Raw genomic sequence first — 25,050 nt, 5'->3', positions numbered from 1 at the left:
ACCCTTAACAGAGGCAGTGCTGAGTTGCAGATTCTCCTTACAGAGAGAGGGGAATTTCACCTCGAGCCTTTCCCTGGATCCCTCTTTGCAGCCACCTCCTGTGGTGCCAGAGGTGAGGACAAGCTGGAGTGCTGCCCAGCATTATTTGTTCTGAGAGCACGGGCAGTGATCCCACACTGGCGTGGTACAGGTCATTTCCTTGAGTTTCATGTCATCTCTGTCACAGGGGGTCAAAACAACTTTGTCCATACCTGCTGTACACTTGTGTGGGCTCAGGGAAAACTGTGGACTAAAACAGTGATCTTCTTGTAACATGAAATATCAAGAAACTTGTCAGGAAACTAATGGGGAAAAGGAAGAACTTGTTCAGGTTTTGCAGCTTCAAGGTTTAAAAGCTCCATCAGTGACTGGATAACTTCTGAAATGATGATGTCAAGAGACTAAAAACTAAACTTTTTTTTTGTTTTGATGATACGGTTAATATCATTGGCTTAATGACCACCGTGGTGAAAAGCTATCTAGTTTGAAAATACTTGTCTTTGTTTAAGGTACATGACATCTCTGGATGTCATGTAAAAAAAATGGCTGCAGTGAATTTGGGGAGATACTTGGTAATCTTGAGATAGTTATTGTTAATAGGCAGAAACCAAGGAGGATTTTTCCCTCTTGTGTTTTATGAATTGGGAAAAAACCCACCAGAATTTTTAAAAATCCTCTATCTAATTTAAGGAAAAACTCTTTGGGGAAAGTGAAAATGGAATGTGACTGGTCTGAGTACACTTAGACTAGAGTACTGTGCTTTTTAGAAAGTACTTGTGAACTGTGAAAGGCAAGAAGCCCAAGCAGAAGGTCAGTAGAGATTATAGTTTCCAGTACATTTATTTCCTACTTAAATTGTCTTTTTCTTTTGCACCATTTCTTGCAGATCTCTCTTTTTTGCCATGTCATCTGACAGCCACCAGCTCCACACCCATTGCTACCAGGACTCACTAAGTTCTACTTGTTCCAGTCTCTTGAATGTCAACAGTCATCCCCTATCCAAGAGCTCCTCAAATCTGGCCTGTATTGGGCACTCGAGGAGTTTAGAGGAAAGGCAAAAGAAACAGGAGCTGAAGAAAAGCCATAGTAGCACCATCTGCTATATCCTGGAAAACAGGAGTGATGCAAGGAGTGTGCAGAGTCCTGGATGGTCCTCCTCACAGCCTGGGATGATGGGACTTGGATCAGAGGTCCAAACCATAAATGACCAGTCAGCCTATGACCATTCAGAGGGAAGAACTAAGTATACAAACCATGTTCTTGTCACTGAACAGTCCTCAGTGTCCTGGGGAGTGGGGGACACTAGGATGTGTGTAAAGAGCAGCACTGCTGAGAATGTTTCTTCAGCCTGCTTTGCTCACCAGCAAGGCATGTGTAAAATGGAAGAATCAGGAACTGCTCTTCAGAGAAGCCACTCAGACCTAACCTGCAGCTGCAAACAGCAGACTCATGTCACTCACATAGAAACCAGTGCTACTCACTCCAGCCTAAGCTCTTCTGGCTGCAGGCATGGTCCCCCAGAGGCTAGGATGTCTGTCCAAACGCAGAGATATGGATCAGAAACAGATCAAAATACATCTCACTATCAAAACCTTGTGACTCACCTTCCAGTCCTACCTACAGACCAACAAGTACCCACAAATACCTTTGACAGTGGCAGTATTCCACGTAACACTACTGTTTACACAGATCCTGGCACATTTCACACTGCTGTTCTAGGACCCCACATGCCTCGAAACAGTTTCCCAAACAGGACAACGTTCAGTCAAGCCCCTGGGATTATTCACGGTGGTCTGACTTATGGTAATATTCCAAACTCTGCGTACTCCCCCATGGCGATGACAGTTCACAATAACTCAGCAGGGCCTTGCAGTCTCAGGCAGGACACCTTGAAGGCAGATGCCACCATTCCGGCTTATTGCCACTCCTTGCCCATCCCATCCATCCAGCTCGTGCCGAGGTTGGTGTGCTCCGTCAGTGAGACAGGAAACGAGCAGGCAGCACCTGGCTACTTTCATTCCTTTTCTTCTTCAGATATTCTGACATATCCTAAGCTGGTGTCTTCAGTAAGTGAATCAGGCCTGGATGCCAAGAAAATTCTGAAGTGCTGTAACGTTCCTGGAGAAGAGCTGCAACCTGCTCCACAGGAGAGAGCTCCTCCAGAAGCCAAGGCTGCCCGTGTTGCTCTGAGCAGCCAGCAAGGTGCAGACATGGCAGTGACAACTAAGGATATGTGGACTATGACCTCTATGAATGACATAACCAAAGGCCTGAAACCAGCTTTGGAGCGCAAAGATGCTGAGGTACAAACTCTTCCAACCATGGAATGCAAATCGGTGGCAACAAGCCCAGCAGCTGCAGCAGAAGGTCACTCACATATGTTCCCAGAGGTGAACCTGGAGCAAGGCTTGGAGGCCCCCAAATCTCCAGTTCGTGAAGTGAGATGGGATGATGAAGGAATGACATGGGAAGTGTATGGGGCATCTGTGGATCCAGAAGTCCTTGGGGTAGCCATTCAAAAACATCTCGAGTTTCAAATAGAACAGTTCCAGACAGAGCCTGCTGAGAAAAGTAATAAGGAGCCACCCCCTGAAAAAACTGGGAAAAAAAGGCCTTTCAGAACAATGATGCATTCCCTGAGATATCCAAGCTGTTGTGCTCGCTCCAGTACTGCAGTGGAGTGAGCACAGCTGTAGAGTGTAGGATAGCTGTGCTGCTTTTAAATTGTACATAAATGCTGACTCTTAAGTGTTAACACACATATGTGGACAGCCCACATCAGGATGAGTGGGAAAAGTTCAGCGATCATCAAATATACATTAAAGCAAGGAGAAGTCCATGGCTGGACCATTTAACAGAGAACATAAGATTATACTTAAATAATACCATCCAAATGCTCTTGACTGTATTTAATGTAGCACTGATTCCTTCTATGTTAGTTTTAAACTGTATTGTAAGGAATGGAACTTATTTTTTAATTATACTTTTTTTTTTTAATAATGATAACTTTTTTCTGTATTTTAATAATTTAGGGTTAGAAAACAAAGTTTAAAAATAATGCTTTAATCAAAGTTCTTAGCTTTCAATCACATTCCCTTAAATTGTTTTGGCAGCTATTTTGCTGTTAATTTAATAATCCTGAATATAAGCCCACTTTAACTGGAGACAAAATAACAAACTAGTGTAATGTTCTATGACAAAGAATTGTAACTTTTTTCTACATAACTGTGAAGTAATTTTAGTGTTGGTAGTCTGAACTCTTCCCTTAGCAAGCTCATGTACAGTTGGAGGACACTCCATCAACTTTCCAATTAGTTTGTATTTATGATGAATTACACTCTAAATATCCAGAACTTATGTTTACCAAGTGATTGACACAAATGTACAGTGTTACCAAAGATGACTGATGTAATGTGAATTGCTTACTGAATGCTTGTTTTAGAGACCTGAAATGGAAGCTGTTCAGATTAGTCTATGGCACCACCATACCCTACAACTCACGAGCAGTTTTGGTTTGTTTATATTAAAAGTAATTTCCAGTGAGTTCTTTTTATGTGCATCTATCCTGAGCAGTGGTTGTTTGGCTCTTGCATAAGCCACGGGAGACAGTGTGCACATAACCTTTGCCTGTCTTGTGTTCCCTCTCTGGTCTGACGTCAGGCGTCTGCTGAAAGTGAGACCTTGTGTCTTCCCCAAAGGACAGTCCTAAGATTATTCTGAGTGCCTTGGTCATTTGGGCAGCTTAAAGATTTATTTTCTTCTAGAAACAACATCACAAATAAGTTTTCAGTGAGAAACCTGTTATAGTGTAATGCAGCCATAGTACAGGGCCTGTTTGAAGTAAAACATTTGTCAGGGAAGCTGAGAATACTGTTTCTAGTGTCATATGTGCCTTTGGTGGATGCCTAAGATTCTTGGGGAAATGACACATGCAATATTTTTTTTTTTATGAGAGAGAAGAGAAACATTCATTTCTGTCTCAAAGGAAAATTTGCAGTTTCTGAGAACTTACTGCTGTGGAATTGCTGACTTCTCTTTAAATGTGTGTGGTTGTGCTTTGTTGGTTTGGTTTGGTTTTTGTTTCAGAAAGTTAGTAGACTGATGCCATAATGTTCACCTGACATTTGCATATCAAGAGGGACCCCTGGTGATTGGGACAGCTTTAAACTTTCATCTATAAAATCCTTAAATGTAGAACCTCCTAGCTGGAATGTCCTGAGATGCAGTAATTTAATGATGTAGAGTAGTTCAAGATCAAATTTTCACTCCTGGGCAAAGTGGGATTTAACAAGCTGGCTCCTGTGAAATTCACCTTGCATTCAGGAGGCTTCGTTCAGACCCTCAGGCCTCAAAGAGGTCTGAGCTCAAAATGAGTTTTATACAAACCAAGTGTGAAGCCACTGGAATATAATGCCTTACTCGGGATGCCTCTATAGCTGTGAGTATCTAAGTTCTGCTAATGATTCTGAATGTTAAAATTCCTTTTATTGAAGCTTTAATAGGAGTAAGGAAGTAATGAGTAACTAAATAAAATTACTCTGTTGTTATTTAGTGTTTAGCTAAGCAGTTTCTATACAGGTTTATTTTATGGTCCAGAATATTGAACGTTGAATTTTTTTTTCTTTTCTTCAAACATTACACTTTGAGAATTTTAAGCACTATAGTGGTCTAAAACCTTGTGCTGTCTGTTAGCTTGTCCTCGGATGTACAGGAGAATTAAAGATTTGAAGAGTCAACCTGAAGCTTTAAAATAGGAAGAGTACCTTCCTCCCACAGCCATTTTATTTGACATGTGAAAAAACTGTATTCTCCTTCCCACCCCTGCCATTCCAAGCACCTCTCCAAAATAAAGCCCCCCAGCTGTATGAAGATGATATAATAAGACCAGTATCAAGCTGGTCAGAAAGAGAGAGTTTGCAGAAGGGACTGGAATAATACAGCAAAATCCCTTTAATTCTTTGTATGTTGTGCTATAAAACCTGGAACTTATATTTGATACAGTTCTGGTGTCAATTACTTATGGTTTATGCATTGGTATGACTACAGTCATAAATACAATTATCATTCCTGAATGAGAAAAATAAATTACAAGTAAAGGCAAAGGATACCAATGGTTTGCAAGTTCAGAAAAACAGATGCTCACTCATTACAGGCATTCTGAATCTTCATGTTATTAATCAGGGTTGCCGTTATTTACAAGAAATAGTGTTTATGTTTGAGGACTTCCTACACTTTTGGAAAGGTTTAAAGTACAAAATATAATGGAAATCTGAGAAAAAAAAAACCCAACAACAAACATTCATCTGAATATTAGCTACAGGGATAAAACAAGATGTTTTACTTGTACAATCGAAGTCTTAAAAAAAGGGCTATTTGGGTTCAGTTTCTAAAAAAAATCAAATGCAGCCATTTTATATATTAAGTATTCTCTGTTGAAGTGTTACTCTTGTAAATGTGAGAACTCTGTTTTTGATGTTTTCTAATTTAGGAAAATCCACATCCATTACATTCTACTCTTAAATATAAATAAAATAGCAGGAAAACTCACACTAGATTGGTAACTGAGTGGGTCAACGCTGAACACAGATGCTTGTCAAGCTAGGGTGAAATAGGGTGTATTATTTTCTCAAGCCCATTTGAAAACCAGTTTGCATTGCACCATGCTGCCTCTGCTCCCCAGCCTGAGTACTCAGGTTCCAGCGGAGCAGACTGGGGATGCCTTTCCCAGGAATTCTCAGGGAGGGATGCACTGGCACATTGGGTGTTTAACCCTTTTGTCTCAGTGTGACTTTTTTACCTTAACATGCAGGAACAGCCCCAGTTAATGCAGTATTTTGGATATGTTATGTTGTCCCTAGACACTAACTAATGTCTCTAGAAGGATTTCATTGTACATTGTACATTGATACTTGATGGCTGACATTGATAATGGGCTGAGATGCTTAGCTCAGTGGCTCAGCAGAGATTGAAGGCAATTGATACTAATATCAGTATGTGCTGAAATATTTCTGAAAAGGTGTTAGAATAATTAATTTCATTCTGAAGTAGTATTTACTGTTACCATTCCTAGAGAAGGTTTCCTGGGAGACATTTGGCACTGACTATTATCATTGCAGTTTCAATTTGAGATAATCTTTGGCTGGAGTTAAATACTGAAATAGAGGGTATTATCTCAATGCTTTAAATAAAAACCTTCCATAGTTAAATCAGTTCTTTTAAAAAGCCAAAACAGCACACTAAACAGTTGCTTAGTCACTGTCACATCAGTTACTATTAAAATCATTGTATTTGTTTGTTTAGTCCTCACCTGAACATGTTTTGCTTTAGGAACCCCTGTTCCATAGAAGGCCTATCTTCCTTCCAGATGTAGCTTAAGAAAGTTTTTGTTGTACAGCTGAGCCAAAAGACCCCACAGAACAGCATTTTTGCACAGTCCTCTGAGATGGGTGAGTGAGAAGAGGAAAAGGCAGTCAACTGTTCTGTACTGAAATGTAACCAAGATGTTTCAGGGGAAAAGAGCATCTCCGCTGTATGGACAGAGCAATGTGTTTCTTCCTAATCACTTCTCTGCTTATAGCCAGTAAGAATAATGACAGGCTGGACTAATTGCCTTATTGGATAGACATTTAGTCTTTTAAATCCAAAGCAGTAGCAACCTGTCTGGAGATGTGCTGAGGTAAGAGGCCTTCTAGAAAGATGTAAGTCACTATTAAAGGATGAGTAAGAAAAACAGGATAGCTTTGCTCTAGGAAAGGTAATGTGTGGTGAGGTTGGATTAAAGCAGAAGCTGAGAGTGGAGGTGAGATCGAGGGACACCAGCTCCACAGAGGGAACAGGGCTAGGTATCCTCCAGACACTGCTACTGCCCCCTCTCTCAGGAGCTTTTCCAACTGTGAAATTGCAATGGTAATACTTCATTGCCATCTGTTCCTTTCAGACATGTTGAGGTGATTGTCTTCTTAAGCCCCTTGAAAATGAAAGCAGTTTATTAGTGCTAAGTAATACTGTTAATTGGCAAGAGAGAAAGAGGCAGCATGTGGATTTATGAGTTGGAAATAAACAACTTTATTCTAATCAACTCTCACGGTACCAGTTAAATAACTTAGTGGAACTTGCTGCGTCAGTGTCTTGTGTCTTTCCCTTTCAGGGGACTTTAGGGTCTAGAATTGATTTCTAAATTTTATTTCTTTTCCCTCCATTCAGAATTATGGATCTGAAATGGAGAATATAATGTTCTATTCAGCTTCCTTCCAAAGCACTGTTACTTACACAGGCCACAAGTGACCCTTGTCAAAACAGGGGAATCTAATGCCTGTGAGCCTGTGTGCAGAGCCCTGGGCTGCTTGTGTCTGCAGGTGCTGCCTATCCACAAGTACTGTGTGCCCTGCAAGCCCCTCATGCCTGCCAAGGAAGGCACAAGCACCCTGTGGTGCTTTCTGTTGATGCTGTAGTCCAGGTCATCCCACTCCCCTGCCCCTCCACAGGAGCAATTCTACAGAACCATGTGGTTTTAAAGGGAATGAGATGAGTAAGCTTTGTGGGTGACGTGGATTAGTGCAAATTTTGTTCCTTTTCTTGTTTAGAAAGCAACTTGCACACAGCAGTTCTGCCCCGTAAAAAATGGTTGTGCTCCCTTTTCACCTCTGCCAGCTGGAATGAGCATGTCCATTTTCTGTGGGGCAGCACCCTGCCACAGGTAAAACCAGTGCCATGAAGCTGTTTCTTTCCCCTGGAACTCTTTCACCAGACTTAGCACACATTGCTTGTGGCTTTTACTGTATCCATGAAGGGAATGGTGCATATCCTTTGCCATGGTTGCTTGGATGTCCAGCTTCCATCTTTCTTGAGCTGGAGAAGTGCTGAGCCTTGAGCTGACAGCCATCACATGTACCAGGGCCAATGTGTTCAGATAGCAGAGTACTAAGCTGCAGGTTGTAAGTCTTTGGGAGCATTAATCCTTTCAGATACTTGACCTAAACAGATGTTATCTGTCTTATTATCAGGCTTTCAGTATACTACAGGCTATGCCACTCAGATGGTATGTGAAGGAAGCTTAGAAAGCAAAGGAGAGGGACACAGGCAAAGAAACGATGCTGCAGACTTCCATCCCCTTCCAGCCACCTCCTGCTTGCCTACAGGCACTAAAGACAACTCCAGTAACAATGGGATCACAGGTGTGATGAAGGGGAGATTTTGTCCCCCGAGGTGTTAAAGGTAGTAGGACTTAAGGAAAGTGGGTCAGGCGCTCCCGTGCACTCCTGCTGGCCAGGATTACATCTCCGAGCTCCACCTGGTGCTCAGCGCCGGCGCACAGCTTCGCAGGACAGACCCGCTCTTCCTCTCCGGCATCTTCTGGTCCCTGCTCACCTCCGACAATTTTTACTGTAAAGCAGAGATGGGGTCACAGCTTGGGGTGCAGTGAATCCTGCCCGAACACCCTTTTGTTTGTGCTTTCCAGCAGACCTGCTGACAGCTTTTTGTAGTGCAGGGAAGGAAGGACACAGAACTGTCCAGCCCTGAGTGCTAGCACCTGACCTGTGCTGCACTGACCTTAAAGCAACTCCAGTGGGAGCTGGAGTTTCTGGTCGTTCCCCTGACACAGACGCAACACCCTCAGTGATGACATATGCATAAATAGTCAGGCCTTTTCCCTCCTCTGAAGGCTTTTTGCAGGCCTGTAGGTAATTTGTTTACACTGCCTCTGGTGCTGGTTGTAGTGCAAACTGATGCACTCCAGATTGGGACTGGGCAGAAATTCCTGTGTGCAGGTTATTTGAATGCTGTCTTTTGTCATATTGCCATATTGACTGGAAAATCCTATGAATGCCACTGCCTCAGACAATCCAATTTTAGAAAAGCTTTTACACTGATTTAAATGCAAGACGTGATGTTATAATTTGTTTTGTTGTAATTTCTTCCTTGTTCACATAGTGACCTTTGTTTTCTACTTTTTTTTTTGCTTGTTTTCAGCATCAGCCTCACTCTAACAGTAAAATAAGGAGTTAATTTATTGTCATACTGCCATAACTGCTTTCTTAAAAAGGATCTTGGGAAAACATGAGACAAGTGTTTCTGAGAAAGCAGAAGAGACCTGTTTCAATTGTGTGATGCATGTTGTTCAACAACCTGCTCCTCCACTCAAATGAGAGCAAACCCTGGAGCTGTAATGCAGCCTTTGTGTTTCAAGTCTGCAGTAGGAGTCCTTTCCCGCTCCAATTTTGACTGGAATGTGTGTGTATATATATACTGGGGGGAGCTGCAAAATGTTTAGTGACCAAAATCGCACTGCTGTTTTGCTACAGGCTCGATCTATGTTTGTGGTAGAACAACTTTTCTGAAGCAGGTTGAAGCTTTGTAAAAACAGTTTTAGTTTAGTTAAAATTGTTTATACACTGTTTACATGCCTCCCTCCCCCTAGTGTGAGTCCTTTGATGCTGTGCCAGTTATTTTTTGCATTGATAGGTTTGGGCCACAACAACTAAGAAATTTGTTCACATCTGTGCTGGGACCCTAATTCACAAAAGCAACCCATTGCTTCCAGAACTTCTGCCTTTGGTTAGGTTGTCTGGAGAAGCTACAGAAGACCTTCCTGAGAACCTCCTTAAATGAAAGCTAAGTTTGGAGTTAGGTGTAGGTGGTACTTTTGTTCAATAGACAGTAAGTAAAAAGTTTGCAGAAATGAGAAATCCCTAAATAGAGAAAGGAAAAAGGCTGTGTGTGGTGTGCAGGAAAAGGCCATTAAAACATCTGTTTACAGTCTATATATGAAACTGTTTGTGTGGGAGTTCAGAAACATTTCATTCCTCTCTGGCACTGAGGTAGCTCGACACAGACAGCGAAGATTCAAGGTGAGTAAATACAGTGCAGAGAGCTCTGAAAGTGCCCTGCCGGGCAGTGAAGCCTTTGGACCTCAGCACAAGTGGCAGCTGCTCCGCTCGGCTCCTTGGGCGGGCTGAGGGATGAGGTCGCCCTGGGGCCACGGGCGGGACGGGCCCTGCGGGACGGCTGGGGATGGATCTGGCGCACAGCTGTGGGACCGAGTGCCAGGTCACGGCCTGCCTGGCAGGGGACCAAGGACACACGTCAGAGAGGATACGTGCGAGGGAGGGTCATGCACCCGCGCTGGCAGGGACGAAGGGAAAACAGTCCCTTTCCAGCGGCAGAGCTTGAGGAAACTGGCGATTCCCACGGGAGCCTGTGTGAGGTTCCCTGACAGCTACAATGACGACTCTTCTAGAATTTCATACTCTGCCTTGGGACTTTTGCTGCTTCTTCAGCCGGCAGCTTGGTCTGCCTTGGTGTCCCGCTGCACCCGCAGCTGTGCCGGGCTTGCTGCGCTTCCTTAATCTCCCTTTACGAGGCAGGGATGGACTGCTCAGCTGTGTGGTAGCATTGCAGAACAGGGAACTCACATTCTGGAGCATTTACCGGAGAAGTTAACACAGCTGATGCCCTTCAACTACATTATTGCAGTTGTGGAAAGAGGAACGATCTGAACACAAACAGAAAACAAACATTTTTTAAACCCCATAAAATTTGCTCTAAAGCCATTGCACCAGAGAATATTCTTAACAAGTTCTTTGTGGTTTGAGTGGTGCCTAGCAGTACAGTTTTGCAGGCCCATACCTAAGAAATGAAGAAAAAGCTTCCAGTTCTCTATCAAACCTTCATGTTTCCAGGGGATGGGAAGGGATGAATCTCTCTCTGGTCTTCATTTCCACACTGCAGACGAGCAAGGAAAAATGTCTTTGAGTGTGACAAGGGAGTAATTATACACTTTTGCCAAATCAAGGAAGGATGGGCTTTATGCTGCAGAACCATAAGTGGGATTCCCATTCAGCAAGAATCTTGGGTATAGGCGTGCATTATGTGGTGTCACAAACTTCTGAAGGGAAAAGCTGCAGACTTTTATCCTCATTAACTATTTCTGATGTGTATTTAGATCCCTTTTATGCATCCAAAAGGCTTTTCTTCATACTCCGGTTGGAGGCTTATTGTGAATACTGATACAGTTTTATCCAGTGCTGAGGAACTGCCCACTGTCTCCATCTTTGCTTCTGTTTTAACATAAGCAGATTATCCTGTTTATTTTCCCATAAAAATGCATCTCTACCCAACCTTTTGCCTCTATTTTAGTAGATCATCAATTTGCCTTACGCTTAAGCTGATGTAATTTTAAGTTTCTTTTTCTCATCTGCTATGCAGGTTTGTGTAAAAAGGCACATCTGGCATGGCAAAGGGTATGGTTGAGGGAGGAGCAGTGTGTACTGCCATGAGGGGTGGGAGGAAAGAGACCATTAAAAGATGCATGTGGTTCCTTACCCTTGATATTCCTTTAGAGGTAAGATGGAAGATGTGTCCAAAGAGCAAATTCTCTTAGGAAGGCATGACCTTAACCACAATGAATCCACACAAAAAGTGTGAAGCAACTCTACCAACAAAAAAACTCTCAGACCATCTGGATTATGATATTGCCTTCGTCAAGCCTGTGGAAGACATGACAGAAACCTGTCACTGTTCACTATACCTGCTTGCCCAGGAGAGGCAGCTTTCTTTCCTCGGGAGAGTCCTGCTGGGTAGCTGCATGGGGGGACACAACAGGTGTTTGAGCACTCCTGTTTTCCAAGGTCAGGCAGGGTTGGTATTATTTTTCCTCTTAAATCCAAGTACACAGAGGAGGATTATATAACACACCCCGTGTCTCCTACGTGTTTAGACAAGGAAGCCAAATACCTGAAATGCTTGCTCCTAGGGTAACAGCACATCTGGGATTAGGCTGCTGATTTATACTTTCTTTTATGTCAGCACTGAATAATTTGGACTTGTAACCTCGAGTAGGGTCCTGATCAGAAGAACTGCTCCTTGGTCTGTGCCCAGAGGAGGAAATGTGTGGGAAATTGTGACTCAGCTACCACATGTACTCAGCTACTTAGATTTCCATTTGAAGTCCCTTCTGCTTGAAGCCCCCATACATTCTCTATTAAGCTTTAAATGCTGTGCATACACTTCCAAAAGGCATCACTCCACAAATGTGCTGACCGGGTAGTCACGGAAAGGCTGAAATCACACGGAATCACAGAATAGTCTGTGTTGGAAAGGACCCAGGAGGACCATCGAGTCCAACTCCGGAATGGTCCCCGCAGGGATCCAACGCACAGCCTCGGCGCCGGCGGCGCCACGCTCTGACCGGCTGGGCTGATCTGCTCGCCCCTGACCGGCTAAAGCGCGCGGGCAGGGAGCAGTAACTGGATTTTCCCAGCTGGAAAGGGGGGAGGCAGCACTGGGAAATGCTCTGCCCTGCTTCACCCTTGCGGAAAGGAAAACCCAAAACCTGTTCTGTGGAAAGCCACACCAAGCCACGTACTCTGGGAAATTTCCGGTGGACACGAAAAAGACCCACACCGGTGGCTCTCCCCATGCTACACGTTCTGTGCTCCGAGGGTTTACCGTGATTCCCGGATTTTGGCTGCCGTGAGCAGCGGCAGCAGCAGCACCGCCCCCGCCGCTCCCTCAGCGCCCCCTCAACCGCTCCGCCGCGCCGGCAGGGGGCGCGCGGGCCCGCGGTCTCGCGAGAGCGCGCGGGGCCGGCGGGCGGGCGGACGGCGCGGGGCTGAGGGAGCGGCGCGCGGCCAGCGGTGAGGGGGCGGCGGGACCGGCAGGGCGGGGAAGACATCCGGGGGGATCCGGGAGCAATCCCGTGAGGCATCCCGTAAGGCATCCCGTAAGGAACCCCGTAAGGCACCCCGTGCCGCGCTGCGGGAAGTGCCCAGGCGCCCGGCCTGGGTCGGGCAGGTCGGTCGGGAAATGGACGCTCCGCGGCGCAGGGCTCACACGGGCCACGGAGACGGGGTTTTGTACTGATCTCGCTCTCCGTGTGCCGGAGGGGTTGTGCCGCGAGCGCTCCTAAAGCCACGTTTCTAATTGCAAAGGCAAAGTCTTTTGTTAGCAGCTGCGCTTCTCAGAGGTTATATAAGCAGTAAATGTCTGGGTTAGGAATGGTCGGGGTTGTGCCGCATCGTGTTTGTTGGAAGTTTGTCAGACCTGTGTTGTTCCATGCTGGTAAGTGGTGTGAGCCAGAGCTTCCGGGGGTTTGCTGAACATTCTGACAGCTTTAAACTCGGTGTTTATGGCTGGGATTAAAGAGAAAAGATGACAGAGGAACAAGGTTGCCGTCCTCCGAGACTTTCGATAAGGTATGCAGTCAGGGGAGCGGAAAAAAGCCGGCAGCCATGTAAAAACCATTCTTCGTCACTGCAAGTGCAGTCACTCTTCGTCATGCTGCAAGTGCATAACATTGGAGAGATAGATGTGCAGAGAGCATGGCAATGCTGTCTTTGAGGCTATATGCTTCAGGCAGAACCACGGGCTTGTCACTTGTTTTCCATAGGGTTTTTAAGTGCAATAGTCTGGAAGATGCGTTGTAATGTGCAATCTGCGTTAAGGTAAATGTGTGTCTCCCCCACTCTTGGGTATATTCTTTGGTATTTTCAGTAATAATAGCATAGAGATATCAGGCCTTGATATTCAGATACTTTGTGATTTCAGTTATGTTGTGCATAAAATATATATTTATGGTGGATGGAATAAAGTAGTGATCAGACTTCTTCACAGCTGCATTAGTGACTTGTGACTGTTCAGAGCCCAGCTCTTGTGAGATTGTCTCAGTACAAGTGCTTTGTGCACTGGCTGGGCTGTTTCGGAGCTAAAGCAGTCAGAAAAGGTAGTCACAGGTGTTCGGGTCTGTGGCACAGACCATATAGTGTGCAGACAGGTGAAAACTAGCTGAATTTTAGAAAATGTAATACCTGAAACTTCTGTTACTATTTCTTAAGGTGTTTATTTCACTTTTTCTCTTGCTCAAAACTGTTAAAGGTTATTTCTTTTCTTCACATGGCTTGTGATTTAAAAAAATAGGGTGTTATATACTTGTTTTGGAGTAAAATAATCCCCCTAGCAGGAGCTCCATGCAGCTACTGGCACATAATGCTGATGCTGCACTGTACAGAGTGCTTGTTATGCTTGGATGTAAAAGGGAAGTTCCCAGATTCAGCTCCTGTACTTAGAGTACTTCACGCCCTGACCGCAGCTCCTGCCTATCTAATTTGGGAGAGCTTCTTAAGAGGAGCTACTGTTTTTTGGTGGGGTTAGATGGAAGTCCGTGAGGATTTCAGTTCAAACAAGGCAGCTGTTTTAAAGCCACATAAAGACAGGTCAGAGAGGCCTTTGGAGCAGCCTTGTCCTGCCAAATGGAAGAAATCATTCCACATTTATAAATAGAGCCTGTTCAATGGGAGGCTTCGTTCCCTTCAGAAGCTTTTCCCCAACAAAGGCTCTGCACAGCCCTGTTTGTGAGGTGATTTTTCCACACCCATTTGAAATGAAAAACAATGCTCTTCCCAAGGGCAGCAGGGATGGTTGTGCTGAGAGTGAAAAGCTGGTAGAACCAGTTTCCTGCCAGCCTGCTTGCAGAAGAGGCAGTGTTGTCTTCTCCTCCTCTGCTCACCAGCAGCCACATACTTAATTAAAAGCTTAAAATTAGTTTTGTCCAGCGGTTTCTGACCTATGGGAATGAACATCTCCGAGCTGGAGAGTAGGCAGCCTGGAGGTTGCACAGAGCCCCTGTGACCCGGAGTTGTAGCTGCAGGGTCTTGTGGTGACACCTCTCTAGCAAGCCAAAAGTCTTCCTGTAAAAACTGATAGTTATTTTACTATTAGGAACAATAGTATCATCTTCCTTATCATTCAGGCAGTTCTTTTGGTTTCATGGCTATAACATTTTTACTGCTTAAATGCAGGCGAGGACACGTGCGTGGCCCATCCCTGGGAGTTTTTAAGGCCAGGCTGGATGGGGCGCTGGGCACCCTGGTCTAGTGAGAGGTGTCCCTGCCCATGGCAGAGGCGTTGGAATGACATGATCTTCAAGGTCCTTTCCAACGGAGGCCATTCTGTGTGCTTTCCTCAGCTGTGTGTGTGGAATTGTGGAAGCAAGAGTAGATGTGACAAGAATTGTGTATGTGTGCGTGTCATTTTGTTCTTTCTAGGAACTAACTTGCATCCGAGCTGCTCAGTGTCAGTGTTTCTGGCACATCGCAGGCTCAGTGCTGGATGGGGAGCCTCACTGCCGGGCTGTGCACGGCCAGGGACGGAAGGTTGAGCTCGGCAGCTGGGTTTTAGCTCTTGCTGCTGCCTCAGCGCTCGGGTTTGCTTTCTTGTTACACGAAGAAGATACATTGCCACACTTACGAAGTTGCAAGAAATAGCGGTTTTGTTGCAAAACGTTGAGGTTACGCGGTTTCAACTGCTAGTTGGATGTTTGGAGGCACTTGTTGTTGTGGCTGAGCGGAGCCAGGCCGAGGCGGAGCGGATGCGGCCCGGGGCCGGTGGTCGCGGCCCGCCCCGGGCCCGCCCCGGCGCTGCCGACGTGCGGCTGGGCCGGGCGCGGTGGCCGGGGCGGGGCGCGGGCTGGGCCGCTCCGATAAGGCGGGGGGCCGCTCCAGCGAGCCGGGGCTTGGAGCGGAATTTGCAGGGTTAGGGGCATTCCGGAAAGCATTCCGGAGGCCGTGCCATTCCGGAATGGAGGCCGCGTTATAAACAGGACATTGCGGGATTGCTTCCTGAGCGCGGAAAGTAAGTGCGAGCTCATCTGTTGGGGGTGTGCATCCCGTGACGCACATAGCGGGGGCTGGTGGGGACCCCCGTGTGCTTGGAAACCGTTTGATGGCGCGGAAATGGCCACAGCAGGTGATGGTGTGTTGCAGCCGTGTGTCTTCTTGTGTTCTGTTACTGTTGAGCCGAATTGTGTGATCGCGGGTGTTTCAGAGAATGTGACCTGAAAACGTCTTAAATTGTTAGTGCTATTTGGGAGTAACTGGGAAGCAAGGAAATAGGTGCTTGCCCCCACTTGGTTTTGTTAGAGGCTTGTGGAAATTGAAAAGAAGGGTGGATTGGCTCTCATGCTCAACATGTGCGTTTTACTGGCTTATTTGCGACAAAGCCTAAGAACAGCCATTTTAACAGGAGCTGGCTGGCTGGAGGAAGGCAGCATTCATTCTCTCTATACATTCTGGAGTGAGTCTCTTGCAATCATCGAAAAAAGGAAGAGCAAGAAACAGTAATTTCAGAGATCATTAGAGAAGTGTGTGTAAGCTTCTTAAATTTAATTGTGTTATTATGAAGTTGCTAATGCAGAGTGTGATAAAGTAGGTTAAGATAATTTTCACAAGAGTTATTAAGTACATTATCTATTGTGTGAACAAATATGGTAGTTTTATTTAGCCTTTCAGACTTTGACTCGTTATTATGTAAGAATATAAAAAGTGAAATAATAACCAATATGATTTTTTAAAATTTACTTTTGTGTATATGATAGTTTCAAAGGTACCTAATATCCTTGTTTTCTTGCCTGGGTGTATTGCTGTCATCTACTTGTTAGATTATTTCTGAGAACTAGGGCTCCCACTTTCATTGTTGGCTCCTACTTCCTGTAAGTTGTACATGAGAGTTGAAAAGCAAGATAAAGTCTAGGGAGTGTTGTGAGAAAAAGCTTAGCTTACCTTTTATTAAATGTTGCTAGCATGGTGAAGATCATGAAACCTTGTAGAACTGAACCTGTGAACAAGCTAGAGTGTGCAAATACTGGCACAAAACTGGTGTTCATAGCACAGCATGGAGAATGATGTATTTTGGACTTCTGCACTGTCTGATTTGGTGCAAAATAACATAAATATTACATTTGAGTTCTCTTGTATTTGTGCTCTGCAGTTCCTAGAGGATAAGAGATGTTATGGTGAGGATGGGATTGAGTTGTGTGCAGGGTCTTGGGGTGGCTTCTGTGCCTGGTCTATGTCTTGTGTCTGGAGGTGCTGAGGGAACTAAGGGAGGTGCAGCCTCTGCTCCTGCCCCACCGTGAACATTGCTTTTTCTGTCACCTTCCACTTGCAAGCCACTCTTAGCCCTGTCCTCTGTGAAACACACACTTTTATATCTGTCTTTTATATCTTCCTGTCAAAGGACTTTTGGGTTGCAGTTTATATGATCATGGGGCTTGGAAATTGCAGACTAAATGGCTACTCAGTAACACAGGGTCTTGGTTGTCTTGTCATATTCAAAACTACTTTCAGTTCCCTCCAGTCGTGGTAAAATTTGTGACATTTTAGATTGGCACATGCATGTGCTTTAAATCTGCTGGGAATTTCCATAGTTGTCATTGCTGAGGACTTGTTTAAATAGAATAAATACTATGAAAGTTCAGTGCTTCAGGAATCTCATGAAACTGACAGGAGAATTCAAACTCTTTGGTAACAAAATAACCCACTGTTTAGGAAAAGTGCTTACAGTGATCCTTCCCATTTTTACTAAAAATCCATACTATCTTTTTCCCCTTACTTGCAGAGTCCTTGCCAGTATAACTTCTGTAGAAATTTTGTATTTGAGCCCCTTCTACTTGAAACGGTGCTGAAGCTAAGTTACTACAGCTGTGACCAGGACAAAATGGGTAGCTGTGAAAATTCTGGCCTTTGTAACTTAGTAAAGAATGATCTTTGTAGCAACATGTGGGTTTTCAGTTAGTGGAACTGTATTGAATTTTCTCATTTATTGGAGTCAGCTCATTTGCCTGCAGAGGAAAGAAGGGTGACTGAAATATTTCCTGCCCCTGGTCAGGCCATTCTCCCCCAGCTCCAGCATTGCTGCTGAACCTTCCCTGAACCAGCCCCTGAGCTCTGGAGTTTGCTGGCTAGGCATAAAAGCTGGAGGAAGGTGACTGGTGGGGGAGGATTGCCTAAACTCCTGTGGCTGAAGCTGTTGTCAAATATCTGTTGGTTTTCCTGTGATTGTGCAAATTCTGTGGGCCGAGGTGTTTGAGAGACCGTTGTTGCTCCTGGAGGATAGCTTTATCTATGTTTAGAAAACTTGCATCTGTGTGGGGTCTTAGGGGCTTTTTTGTTCACCTTTATAGTGAAGTAGAGCAGATGGTTCTTCATATGATGCCCTTCCTCTTCTGTTAAAGAGGAATAGAAACTATTAAGAAATAGTTTTTTCCATGGTGTTTTAGGAACACTTCAAGAATGAGTCCACCACAAGATAGAAACAGAAATTCCTGCAACAGTGAGACCCTGGCAAAGTGCCTTCAAGCAAAGAAGGACTTGGAAACAGCTATATCTGGAATTGTCAAAGCTGAGCAGCAGATTAAAGAAAACTGGCGGGAGGTAATTTTAAAATACTTCTTAAAGATTTTTTCATAACGTGATTTCAATTAAAGTTTTTATTATTCCAGAATATTTACTATTATCATTGTGGTCTGAAATTTTCCTAGCAATTTGCAAACACATTGCTGTGTCATTTTGCCATGCTCTTGATAAAAGTGTTCCTGTATATCTTTATCAATTCTGCAAGCTTAGGCATGCAGAATTTCCAAAAGCTGATTGTTGATTGAAACATCAGAATAGAGAGAGATTACAAATAACTTTTTTCTTTGATACCTCTTTAAAGGTAGCCTTGGAACTGTTACTGACCTGAGTCATGTGGTGCTGTGGATGACTGTGATGAACTTTTGAGAAATAAATCACTCCAAAAAAACCACTTGCCACTGACAAACAGTAGTTTGTAATCAGTGCAGCACATGTACGTCCACTCTGCTAGACAGATGTACAAATGGTGTGTGTTTCCTGCCAGGTCAAGGCCAAGATCCACAGCCACATCAGCCGGCAGCTGGAATGCCTGCGCAGCCGTGAGGTGTGGCTCTTCGAGCAGGTAGATCTCATCCAGCAGCTCAAAGAGGAGGCCTTGCAGCAGCAGGCACAGCAGCTCTATTGGGTAAGGCTTGGCTGGCAGTTGCTGCACTGCCATTTTCAAGCAAACATCTTCCTTGCAAGTATTGGCTCAATTTTAATCCTGGAAGCTGAAACAAGAACGTGTGTTTTTGTCTTCCATGCAGTACTTGGGACAGTTCAGTTGCCTTATTCATCAGCTGGAACACTCCTACAGTAACGAACTGGCAAACCAGATTTCAATTTGCCTGGAGAGGTAAATATATTTTATGATGCAAGTTAAACTAGTTTGGTTTATTTTAACTTATGAATTTAATCTGATTTTTTATTCTAATAGAACTAACATATCTCACTGTTCCTACATTTTTAATAGTTCCTAGAAATAAGAACAGCAGTCTGAGGTGATAAATCAGGACTATAATGAGCAGGAGAGGTACTCGTTTATGCAGATTATTTCAAATATTAGTTGTTGATGGCAGTTGAAGTAAGAAGGTGAAAGTTGTATTTTGCTGGCAATTTATTCTGTTCTTGGTTTGTAGATTGCCATTCCTTTCTTGTATTCAGTATCAGTCTTCTTTGTTACCTAATTACTGCCAAGTAGCATGAAAGCCTTTTTATGAAATAATGGACTGACTTCCAAGACAGGACAGATGAAGAGGACTGTAATTTTTTTTCCTGCCTGTAACTATCACCTTTCTCTTTCAGACTGGAAAGTCTTACACTTAAACCTGAAGAGTCTTCCATCCTGAACTTTGAGGCTGACACATCTTATCTTCGCCAAGCTATTACCTCATTTGGTTCCATTAAAACGATGGTAAGCACCAGGACTTCCCTGGGTTGGAATACTTGCCTCAAAGATTTTTTTTTTTTTCAGTAGAGCAATAGATTCCAAGTGATATTTTTGCTTTTAGTGACAGCTCTAATGGATTCTGTGTGCGAGTCATATAATTTTAGCTGTATAATAAATACACAGGGATTTATTAATTAGTGCGTGTAGTTTTCACTGAGTTTAGTTATGTACATGTATTTTAATGTATTTTGGCAGAGGCTGAGGGAATGACTACTGCATTCTTACTCTATTCCAGCAGATGAAAATTCGTTGCTGTTTTCTTTAGATAGCAATAGTTAAAACATAGTAGATGTTTTCTGTGATAAAAGTATTTTGGGATTCTTATGTAAGTGGCATATTTCCTGTATTATTGGAGACAATTCTGTTAAAGGAAGCAGACTCAAGGTAGTATTTTTATAGTCAATTTTTCTCCATTCTGTTGTAATTGTTGAGACCATTGTTAGCCATAAAGCACTGAGCATTTGTAACTGTGCTTTACTTCTGCTTTATTGTAGAATTTGTCCTAGGAACTGGACAAAATGGAGATTTAAATTAATTTTTACTTTTCTTTCAGCAAACCTCAGAGAGAGAGAATACTTCTCCCTGGTTCCCAGGGCAGAGTTGTGCCCTAATGAACTGTGAGCAGGTAAGATTGACCTGTCTGTGAGTGTTCAATTGCATTAGAGGAAAGAGGAGAACTCAAGCACGTTATGTGAGCTTGAGTAATGGCTTGTGTTTGTTTGTTAAGATGCTTGAGTAGCCAGTAGCAGTGGCTATGGTGAGCAGAGTGGTCTGACATTGTAGCCGCTCCAGGAGCAGACAGGCAAGAACAGAGTATGAAAGTGTATGTGGGGTGTGACTGACAGGATTTCTTAATTGAATGTTCCTTGATGTTGGAACTATCCAATTCCTGTGGGTTTTTTCATCATAAAGGGGACTGTTTTTCCTTTTGGTGCAGAAATACTGCTGCCTGCTGAATGCCTGTGTCGATGTTCACCATAGGTTGGCTCAGCAGTCAGTCTTTCTCCTAACCAAGGGCATTCTCTCTCAGCAGCAGACGCAGTGTGGGACAGTGAGTGCCTCGCTGGCTGGCTGGTTACTCGGAAGCAGGCCTGTGGGTGTGCGCCAGGCTCCCTATGTTCCCAGCACCAATCTTGAGGAATGGGTTACCCAAAAGTGTGTGTCAGAGCCCAGCCAGGTAAACCTTTTGTGTGCTAACCTAGTTTTGAACAGAGGGGAAAACACAGTACCTGATTGCAAGTAGAATGTGGTGGGAATGAAACCTTCTGCAGTACTCTTCATTCTTCCTCATGTTCACCTGATGCTGTGGCACTTAGTGGCTGAATGCTCTAACTATACAATGTTACTGAACGTTGCCTTTTAGTTTTAATAGATGTATTTCAATGTGTCTTTACTAGGATTTGAATTCTTCTAAAGTCTGCTATTTTGAGCAAGCTTGGGGTAATCTGAAGGATCTGGAGAACTGGCTCCTGCACAATCAGCAGCGTGATGTTGCTGGGAAGACAGATTCTCCTGGTCGCAAGGACTCCATCTCTACTGTCAACTCATCCTTTTCCACTATTGAAAAGGTGGAGGAATTAGAATCCCTTGGACAAGAAGAGATGGACCTTTCTGACTGGCTGCTTACTCCTGACACAGAAAATGCAAGTATTGCTTCAGATGAGAAATGGAAGAATGAATTTAAACCTTTTAGAGAGGAATGTAATTTGAATGATTGGCTCCTTAAAGCTGAAACATGTACCAGTTGTCGCGGCAGCCAGAGCAAAAGTGTGGAAATTGAGAACCTGGGAAATCTGAAGTGCCTGAATGAGCATCTTGATGGAAAGAAATTACCTACTACATCTGCTGTAAATGCTTGGCTTCTTCAGCATCCTCAGGCCCCCTTTAAAGTGGAAGATGTGTGCAAAGCTAATGATCTGTGTGCCAGCTTTTCAGAATGTGTGTGTGATGAAAACTGCGGAAAAGAGGCTCTTTGCAAATGGCTCCTGAAGAAAGATGGGAAGGATAAAAATGGAGTTCCGGTCAGCCAGAGAGATGTACCAGAGCCTGAGCATGAGAAGACCAAGTTTGCTGCCAATTCCTGGCTTAGCCCTGCCCAGCAGCTCCCAAGGGAACCCATGAGTGCAGAGAAAGCAGATTATTCAGCAGAGATCGCAGAGCCCTGGAAGGCATTGCTCGAGAGGCCTCTGACAAGCTGGCTGGCCAAGGCTGAGCAAAAAGCAGAAAGCACAGAAGAAAAGGAGAGTCGGGAAAAAGCAGACAAGAGTTTCAAGAGTCCTTACCTAGACCTCTTGGCTCCATTCCACCTCCCCTTAAATGTAAACAGTTGGGTGTTGGCTTCAAATGACCTAGAAAATGCAAACCTGCCTCCAGTGGAAGATAAATGGCTTCTGCGCAAGAAAGCACAAGTGAGCATAAGTTTTTGATACTTTTGTGTCTTATGTGCCAGGTTTATTGTTTTGCTGAATTTAATGACTTAATTATCTTCCAAAGTCATAGCTCTTCTGGATAATACTGACTGAAAGTTTTTAGATTTCTTGGCTCTTTTAATATTTTCACAATTATTAGTTACTTAGCACTAAACAAGTTAATATGTTACACTAAATGAAGAAGGTATTAATCTCAAAGACTCAGAAATCAGTTTTGGTTTTGAACACTTTACAGAATTTGAAGATACATAAGAATGTATTTATGTTTGGGGTTGGTAATTAAGGTGACTTCTCTTTCAGGACTTTGGCCTTCCTACAGTTTGTGACCTTTTTGCCTGTATGAAACTCAGTGGAGATAATGAAAAATGGCTGTATCGGTCTCCTTTACAGGTAGGATACAGAATTTATTAGAACAGCTGAGCCTAATCATAACTTGGGGGTACAGAACACAGACACTGTCAGCTAATGGTCACCTTCAATTCTTTAAATTATGTTTAACAGCGTAGTAATTTCCTCCCCATACACCTTTTTAACAGCTGGACCATTCTCCTTTGTTATTATTCCTCCTCTTTTGATCACAGGCCAGGGAGGGAATTACTTCTGTCCTTGTGTAAATCTCTCAACTGATTGACACTTCGTAACTCTGATTGTAACTAAGATATGGAATTAACGTATCAATCTTCAGGCAGCTTCTTTCTTACCTTAGTAATGTATTTACAGCTGACCTCATGTCTTTCCTTTCTCATGATAACTCTTTGTCATTGTTTTTGAAATTAATGAACATGGTCCTTAGCAGGAGTACTTCAAACCCCAAAAGGCAGGATCCTCAGTTCTAGGAGGAATGTTAATACCACCTTTTTTCAAGGGTATCTTATAGTTGTTTTTTTTTTTCCAAAGTGTTGCTATTTATCAAAGAGAATAATAACCCTATTTTAAATTTGTTTAGATGTGAAGAACTGGATGTGTTGAAATCATCCCCTTCCTGCTATCAGTCCCACATCACGCTGAGTGACTGCAGCCAGCTGAGTGCTTGTGTTTTGTGTTTGGCCATCTGCTTTCTCTTCTAAAATTATAACAAAAAGAAAGATTCCTTATCTAACAGAGTTCTGGTGCAGAAGATCCCTTTTTGTTGTCATTAATTCTGAAATGTAAACCCACTGACCATAAGCAATATGATGCTTTAGAGGTGTTAGCAAATTCGTATTCGTTATGGGAATACAAGGATCTTTAAAGGGTTGTCACTTAAGTATGTTGAAGCCAGTGCAGGTATAAAGCAGGATATTTCTGGTGCTGTGGAACGTTCACCTCTGACAGTGACTTTAGAAGTGCTGCTGTTCTTTCAGCTGCTACAACTGTCATGTGTTGGGTTCCATCTTAGTTAGGCTGTACTTGCAAGCAATTTGTTTTATGGAGCAGTTGCTCACTTCAGAGGTTTCGTTTGCATCTTGTGTCGGTGCATTTCCCAGCTAAATATGTGAAATTCAGACCTTGAAAAATACATGGATTTATGGGACCTAACATGTGAGAGGAGAATTGGTAACTTAAGTTTTAAATCAAAACTCTTGTGAATTTTGAGCCTTTCAGAGAACAGGGTAGGGTGTTAATTTTCATGTGCCAGTAGATCAGACCCTACTGTGTCCCCAGCATTTACAAACTACTTGAATGTCACTGAAAAAGCTGTAAAATGAAATGTGTGTTTCTGTTAGTTCTAGATAATTCATAATGAATTTTTATTGGCTAAACCACTGGAAAGCAGGCATCTTAGCCACATAATATTTAAAAGTAATATTTGGGGAATTAGATGCCTTCAGCAGATTGATGACCTGCTGTTTATTTGGGAAACACTAACTTGGCAAACTGTGGCTCCCACTGAAGCAGTTTAAAGGTATTTAATCTGTGGTTTCCATGTGATTATGTATGTGAAAGTGGGGTCCAGTAACTTGGATCTTCCTGAAGCTGTGCACATAATGTGAGCAATACCTCTTCAGATATTTAGCCTTTTGAGCCTGTAGGAACGAGTGCAAAGACATTATATGGAAACATGGATCATGCCTGTCAGGCTCCATGGAAAAACTGTGAAACTCCATAGTTTCTGGCGCAGCTTCTACTCACTTAACAAATTGCTCTTAATGACTATGAAAATAGGCCCTCCTTCTCCCATCCCTGCAGCCTGCCTGGGAATAAAAGTGATTTGAGTTCTTCACAACCCTGTAGAAAATAAATTAAGATCCGACCTTGGTGTCACTTTGCAGTGTGAACACATTCCTGTCTGATCAATCCTGTGCATTCATTTAAAAGTTAAGTTTTTAGTCTGAGAAGGGGAGACTGCGCATCTGAAACCAGACCCTGAAAGGTCTTAACATCAGCAAGACACTTGAGGCTTTTGTACTTTCATAGCCAGGGCTTTCTGCTGGAGGCAGAGAGGTGTTTTAGGAGTTCACTTTCCCCTTCATGTGTCCTTCTTGCTCCATGGGAAGACTGCACGGTGACTAACTCCAGTAACAGATGTGATCAGCAGTTGAACTTATTTAAGGGGATTCACGTGCAGCCCACCTCTTCCAATTAATTCCATGTAGTCCTCATTGTGTGCTACTTTGTCAGTTCATTATGAGCCTTTGAAACTTGGGGGTATGTATTCCTTTACTCAACTGACTTGTCACTAATTGATATTTATGTAAAACATTGATTAGTCTTTTCCATTAAAAAATAATTGCAACCAAAGTGTGTGTTATGTCTCATTTACAAGATGGTCAGCAAAAACTACTGTGGCACGTGTCCAGCTTTCCTCTGTCTGGAAGCTGCTACAGCTGTGCTTCTATCCAACAGGAATTCATGTGCTTTAGTTCATTTCACCACTGCAGGGAAACTCTGGGAGCTGGCACACTCCTACACACTTAGTGGGAAACTCCTGTCAGGTACTGCCTTGCAGTGTGACCCCCTGGACACACAGCTGGTGTGTCTCAGT

At 43.6% G+C, this 25,050-nt stretch overlaps 2 protein-coding genes and 1 long non-coding RNA gene across 11 annotated transcripts; 2 read left to right on the top strand and 1 right to left on the bottom strand.

The window, feature by feature from the left end:
* The first annotated feature begins 924 nt into the window (after positions 1–924).
* On the top strand, positions 925–3,582 carry GPRIN2 (G protein regulated inducer of neurite outgrowth 2). Its single transcript, XM_053949236.1, has one exon. The coding sequence runs from the start codon at positions 942–944 to the stop codon at positions 2,721–2,723; it is 1,782 nt and encodes a 593-aa protein (XP_053805211.1). The 5' UTR covers positions 925–941; the 3' UTR covers positions 2,724–3,582.
* A 1,296-nt stretch (positions 3,583–4,878) lies between these two features.
* LOC128791836 (uncharacterized) lies at positions 4,879–12,549 on the bottom strand. 3 transcript variants are annotated; one of them, XR_008432170.1, is made up of 3 exons: positions 12,404–12,549; positions 10,666–10,761; positions 4,879–10,531 (listed from the first exon to the last, which is right to left on the bottom strand). It is a non-coding gene; the product is annotated as an uncharacterized LOC128791836 (long non-coding RNA). The 3 variants fall into 3 exon arrangements; XR_008432172.1 differs by having other exon boundaries at positions 12,487–12,549; XR_008432171.1 differs by lacking the exon at positions 12,404–12,549 and adding an exon at positions 11,362–11,558.
* Positions 12,550–12,604: 55 nt separating this feature from the next.
* NCOA4 (nuclear receptor coactivator 4) lies at positions 12,605–24,806 on the top strand. Of its 7 annotated transcripts, none has more exons than XM_053949280.1 (10): positions 12,605–12,674; positions 18,092–18,245; positions 18,712–18,852; positions 18,974–19,062; positions 19,512–19,620; positions 20,210–20,281; positions 20,687–20,833; positions 21,054–22,064; positions 22,386–22,475; positions 23,032–24,806. In XM_053949280.1, exons 2-10 carry the CDS (start codon positions 18,105–18,107, stop codon positions 23,035–23,037), a joined length of 1,806 nt encoding a protein of 601 aa, XP_053805255.1. In that variant the 5' UTR covers positions 12,605–12,674; positions 18,092–18,104; the 3' UTR covers positions 23,038–24,806. The 7 variants fall into 7 exon arrangements, with proteins under 7 accessions (XP_053805255.1, XP_053805254.1, XP_053805256.1 ...); XM_053949279.1 differs by lacking the exon at positions 12,605–12,674 and adding an exon at positions 12,682–12,760; XM_053949281.1 differs by lacking the exon at positions 12,605–12,674 and adding an exon at positions 12,859–13,098.
* Positions 24,807–25,050: the final 244 nt, after the last annotated feature.

This window comes from Vidua chalybeata, chromosome 8 (assembly GCF_026979565.1).
Source record: "Vidua chalybeata isolate OUT-0048 chromosome 8, bVidCha1 merged haplotype, whole genome shotgun sequence".
NCBI lineage: Eukaryota > Metazoa > Chordata > Aves > Passeriformes > Viduidae > Vidua > Vidua chalybeata.
Note: the sequence above shows the minus strand (reverse complement) of the source record. Positions and strands in the feature narration are given on the sequence as shown.

Bases quoted from the DNA above. Each gene is read 5' to 3' on its own strand.
- GPRIN2 (XM_053949236.1), top strand. From the start codon at position 942: ATGTCATCTGACAGCCACCAGCTCCACACCCATTGCTACCAGGACTCA.
- NCOA4 (XM_053949277.1), top strand. From the start codon at position 13,189: ATGACAGAGGAACAAGGTTGCCGTCCTCCGAGACTTTCGATAAG. The intron at 18,246-18,711 runs GTAATTTTAAAA...GTTTCCTGCCAG, and splicing joins TTAAAGAAAACTGGCGGGAG to GTCAAGGCCAAGATCCACAG. The intron at 19,063-19,511 runs GTAAATATATTT...TTTCTCTTTCAG, and splicing joins ATTTCAATTTGCCTGGAGAG to ACTGGAAAGTCTTACACTTA.